Source organism: Haplochromis burtoni, unplaced genomic scaffold, assembly GCF_018398535.1.
Source record: "Haplochromis burtoni strain Fernald_Lab_line unplaced genomic scaffold, NCSU_Asbu1 Contig_1550, whole genome shotgun sequence".
Lineage (NCBI taxonomy): Eukaryota > Metazoa > Chordata > Actinopteri > Cichliformes > Cichlidae > Haplochromis > Haplochromis burtoni.
Window position 1 is genome coordinate 34,899 of NW_024583911.1, and position 5,957 is coordinate 40,855.

General features: G+C 37.1%; 1 protein-coding gene across 1 annotated transcript; it reads right to left on the bottom strand.

Annotated features, from left to right (window-relative positions):
- Positions 1-1,843: 1,843 nt before the first annotated feature.
- Positions 1,844-5,534, bottom strand: LOC106632713 (NACHT, LRR and PYD domains-containing protein 1b allele 3-like). The gene has a single exon (XM_042217041.1). It carries the CDS (start codon positions 5,465-5,467, stop codon positions 3,563-3,565), a length of 1,905 nt encoding a protein of 634 aa, XP_042072975.1. The 5' UTR covers positions 5,468-5,534; the 3' UTR covers positions 1,844-3,562.
- Positions 5,535-5,957: the final 423 nt, after the last annotated feature.

Here is a 5,957-nt window from a genome sequence, read left to right on the forward strand (position 1 = left end):
TTTGGTTTTGTACTGATTGAATGTGAAATCAGTTTTTTCTGTCAGGTATTTATTTACCATGAGTTTTCTTGTACTTTTCATTGTGGACTAATTTCTATGGTTTTTTTCTTTGTTTGAAAAATCTAAAAGATGCAATGTCTCATCTTATTTTTTCTCCCGAGTTCCTCGGTGCATTTCTGCAGCTCTGATAAAACAGTGATGCCAAATGTGACTTATGAATATGTAAACAGCTCTATGAAAATTATGCACCCACTCCTGCCGTGTTCAATTTGTCATTCATTTTTATTTATTTAACCTTAAAACCTTGCACAAACTCCTTTTTAAATCTTATATAATCAACTTGTAATTCAATTTTTTGTGCTTTATATCATATCATATAGATGCTCTATCAGCTTGACTGCGAAAACTTTGAGCGCTCACTGCTCACATTTAAATTTCGGTAATGACACAGGCTCTGCTTACCTTCATTTTGAAGGCCTTCTGTGAGCGTGAGTTGTCTGCAGTTCTGGTATCTGACAGCAAATCTGTGACGAGCCTTTCCAATTCTCCTTTCTCCCTCTTGCAGCCAAAAAACTCACACAGGGTCACCAATTTGTCAAGCCCCGGGACGTCGGGCTAGCGATTTTTCCAGTCGGGCTACCAAAATCTATCTCTGCCCGTCGGGCTGTCATAGGAAGGAAAAATATATGTCAATGCTTTTGCATTCTTTCAGAAATGTAGCTGGGTAATTATGTCATTGGCATCGGTGAGCCACTGTCAATATGTGACATATTGAAATCGCGTTTGAATTTGCGCTTGTTTTTTTGTACTTTGCAATATGCGAACTGTGTATAGAGAGCACAGATGATTGTGAGTGATGATAATTTGTGAAACAATTCTGACTGTACTTATAATTTAGTTGAACTATGAAAACATGAAAGTGAATATCTACCGAGAACAGCTTAAAACATGTGAGAGGTTGATAGCGCAGAGAATCGCTGAGACTTATGTGAGTGTGTGATGTAAAGAGCAGCATATATATTTTAGTTTGGCTGAGCAAATAAGACCAGGTGGTGAAAGAAGTGGACAGACCAAAGAAAAAGCTTACCAAAAACGGGAGAAGTTATGAACAAAATGAGACTATAAGGACAAAAAGAAAGTGCACTTTATGTTTACCCATGGACAAAATAATTTCTGTGGGACTGAAATATGACGAGCTAAATAAAAGGGGTGACTAAGTGGTCCTGAGGTCGCATTGGACGCTGTCAAAATAAAAAAAACAGGGTTAGGGTTAAAAAAAAAATTTAAAACTGTACTTTTGAGTTAAAATATATATTTATAATTTTAATAAATGACAAATTAAAAAGGCATGAACATTTTATTTTGTATCGAAAAAATATCGAACCGTGACACCAAAGTATCGAACCGAACCGAACCGTGAATTTTGTGTATCGTTGCACCCCTAATATATACCCGTCTAGCGGTCAATTGCATAAGTGCATGGAGGCATGACCTCACAGCAGAAGCATACTCCATAATGTGTTGTACAGTATATATGTATATTAGTAATGTGGTATTTTTCAATTATTGTATTTACCAACATCAAGAAGTCACAAGCAAAGAAAGACCACACATGGTGCATGTTTAAACAAGGAGAGTTTACTGGTCAAAATTATTTATTAAACAAATAAATCACATTTTTTTAACCACCAAAAAATACACGTTCAAAGCAACACAACAGCGGCCCAATATCAGACAGAATGTAGCTGCCATCACCAGTGTGTGAATGACTGAATGTAGTGTAAAGCGCTTTGGGGTCCTTAGGGACTGAGTAAAGCGCTATACAAATGCAGGCCATTTACCATTTGGTTTCCTCTGTGCAGGATATCAAACTGTGGCTTCTTCAGGTTTCACCTGTAGTGAGTTTAAGAGCACTCTTATTATGCAAATGCCTCCCCCTGCTGGCTGATGAAGGTACAAACAGTTTAAAGGAAATTATCTTGTAACACACTTTCAAGTCGATTTAATTAATTTGATACCTCGTTAAAGGCCGTCTTGAAGCTAAAAATTGTTTCACTTTACTTTAAACAAGTTAAATAACCATGGGGACAAGTTATTATAGTTAATAAAGCAAACTAGAAACTGAAAATCTAAAATTAAGAGTGAGAATATATAATGCTGAAAAACACCCTAAAGAGCAGACTAAAAGCTAACTCACATTATTGCATAATTTCAAAACAAAGCAGGAATTTAAAGGTAAATGTGTCTAGCTGTTTAGTTTCTGTCAGATTTGTAGAAACAGATTCAAACACAGATTAAAGACACTTTAATGTTTGTTTCCCTTTATTTAAACTCAGACTAGGATGTTGAAATCACTGTCATTATTCAGCTGTCTTTACAAATGTGACATTTGTGGATTTATAAATCAGAAACATACAGAGAAATTTGTGCTTCCTGCCACAAATAACATGTGAGATCTGCAGTAAAAAAAAAAGTTTACAAATATTTTAAATTTTATATAACTGTTATGAATCAAATACAATTTGAATTTAATGCAAATTGTTTCAAAGAATTATATTGACCGGTTCATTCCACACAGTCACAACTTAACAGAAGAACACAAAGTGCAAAGTTTAAAAGCAAGAAGTCACTGTAAAATAACATAAGCATACAAAAGCATCACGAAATTTTAAAACAGCACTCATAAAACACACAGAATAAAAAAATATATATATGCAGCTGCAATATTTCATGAAACTGTATGATTTCAGAATCACAGGAAAATGTGTTCTTCACTCATCAAAGAAAGATAAAAAAAAAAAAGACTTTAGCACCATTAAAGAATCACATTTTACAGACTTTTAAAGATACTTGCAAATATTTGAGGGGAGAAGTCTGAATAGGAAAGATAAAATACAGTTATGTCTCCTTTTTCATTGTCCTCTTACAGGAAGCGTGCTAATGCAATTTGTCTTTACGAACATTTTTAAATTAACAAGGATGAGGTCTTTGAAATCATGCACTTGGAAAACCATTGTTTAAAATTTTAAGTATCTTATCTTCTATGAATTAATGTACAAGTGACAGGGTTAAACTCTGAAACTGGTCGTAATGTGCATTGTTTTTATTTACTTTTCCCATTCATTTTATTATATTCTTAGAAAACAAAACATAACTAAAAATAGATGCATCGCACAAAAGCATGTTTAAAATTCTAATTGAAGTAGTAACCACACATTTGTTTTTTTAAATCAATATTAATGCACAGTACTGTGTTCACACTGGCCAATTTGCCCTTTTTATGTTATAGAAATTTTGCTTAAAAATATCAGATGTCTTCAGTTTGTACCCACAATGTAGAAAGTAGTAAAACTAGAGAAACACCATTAAATGAGGCTGTCAAAACTATTGACTGACAGTATATATTTAAAGTGTTTTATCAGATACTTTTAAGACCAACATACTGTTTTTGGATTTTTCCCAGCCTTTTCCCTGCTGACCCTATATACACACACAAACATACAGGTAATTGCTTCACTTTCTCCCCACGAGTTCTGCAAAAACAAAGTCATAGAATATCTGTTCAGTTTAAACCGAGATGCCCGCAAATTTTTTTGTCAAGCTCACGGACAAAGTTAATAAACTCTGAACTGGCAGCATCACCTTTATTCCTCACAGTGTCGATAACAAAACGAGCCTTTTCCCTTTTGTCTTGCTTCGCATCCGCTGCCTCCCTCTCTGCATCAGTTATCACCTTTTTCTCCAGCAGTTTGTCGATCAGGCTGCTGAGATTAGGTTCTGATATCCCTTCAATGAAGCAGCTTCGTGTGTTTAAAAGCCTCTCAGAAGGAGGATGATTCAAAGTTCCCACTGTAGGGGAGAAAAGACACAATTTTCTTTCCCAAACACAGGTGGAGCTGCTCTCATCTTTCAGACTGAGGTCAACATCTGTGAGGATTCTTCCTAAAGACACAAGGAATGTCGTAAAGTAACTGTCGTAGTACTCATCATCAAAATCAGCGTCATTTGGTTCAACTGTAATCAGATCATCCTCAGGAACAGTGGACAGAGTGTAAACCTGCTTTGGATGCAGTTTGCAGTGAGGAGAAGTGTCTATGTACCTCTCATCCCCAATTAGTTTCCTCCTGGTGCGCTGTACATCACGGATCACGATGTTCCTTGGAAGCAACAACACACTGAGCTTAGAGCTGAGATCAGGCTCAGCTGGGGGTTTGTAGAAGAGCAGAACCAAAGCTTGGACTGGGTCGGGAGGAGAGTCTTTATGACTGACAATACCGTAACCAGAAAACCCTGTGAGGTTTATAACAACGTGACTTTCTGTTATCTTGTGAGGGGTAATAAACTCGATGCCCTCATCCTTCACATGAGCGACCTGCAAGAACTGACCTCCACCTGTGGAGATGAGCTCACAGTGTGGGAGACAAAGCTGACACACAGACTGCTGCTGACATTTGATGTCAAACAGGGGTCCTGCAGGCTTCTTGTGGTGTTGGGCCAGCAGCCTCCTGTTCCAAGGGACAGTCCTGTAAACCACGTCTCCTTCTGCCTTCATGAAAAACACCAGGCCGGTCACACTGCACTGGTACAGGCCTGGACAGGAGCACTGGAACGTGTAGTTTTCATCATCAAAATCATCAGTGATAACTGGTGTAAACTCATTTAACAGCATATCAGGTGAGCTGTTTACTTGTGTAAAGTTGTTCTTTGCACGGGGTATTTTGCTCAGTGAGACCATGCTGTGAGAACAAGGCAAGAGGCAGGATCTGCTGGACAGCCCACTAGATCCAGATGTTCCTCGAAGTTTATAATCGTCTGGCATGGTTTCAGACTTCATAATACTGTGTGTCACGAATTCTTCACTCTCAGGACTTGCAGTGCTGCTACCTGCTGCTGATTCGTCCACAAAAGAGGTCATAGAGAGGGAGCAGGAAGGAGGATATTTAGAGTGGCTTGATTTTGGAACTCTTCTGATGTGATTAAATTTCAGCCCATCACCTGGAGTGTTAGAAAGGAAGCTTCCTGTTATTTCTGTCTGTGTTTGCTTGTGTTTAACATGAGGAATTGACTGATCTTGATCAAACATCGGTTCTGAAAGTAAGCCTTTTGCCTTTTTTGTTTCACTTTCCTTGTGTTTACCATGAGGGAGTAAATCAGAGCCTGTTTTTTTTGTCTTTTTTCTTTTCTTTCCCTTCATTTCATACTGTTGTGGAACATCGTTTCTTGACAAATTAGTTAGTTCAGCCATTTCTCTTCTATTCCATGCTGGATTGTTAGACTGGTTGCTGTCATGTATCAAGGCCTTACAAGACTCACAAATGGCAAAACTGTTTTCTTTTCCTTTAGTGCTCTCACTCCCAGCCCAAGTTTTCCTCCTTACATTTGTGTTTAATGGTATATCCATTTTTCCTGTACCACTGTGTTTCATCTTGTCTCGGTTTTCACTGACTACTGTCAGAATTTCTCTCATGACCTTTTTGGCTCTTGTAGTTTTCACCTGCTGGAAACAGAATAAAAAACAAAAAAATTACAATTAAAATCCTTATAAAATAATCAGTGCTCCATGATTTCATATAGTCCCTTAGCGTGCATCTTAGTAAATGTTTCATTAACTGTAATCTTAAAAGAAATGCACATCAATCTAAATCTGACACAATACTACAACAATGTGACAGTTACAGCTGAAAGTCTGAATGGCATGTGCTGTCTTTACACTGCTTAAACTGCAAGCCTCATATGCATTCTTCAAAGAAAACTATCTAACTGGTTCTTGTATTTCCACAGCACAAGCCAGTTGTCAGTTTTTAAATGCAGATTTCCTCTGGTGATGACCTGTTTATGTGAATGAAGAGGAACAGTTTTGCTGTTAAATTTTCCTTTTGTGTTTGTATATTAGTTTCAAGCTGTTTATTTAGCATAAAATATATTTGTACATTTGTATTTTAAGGTGCATTTTGGCA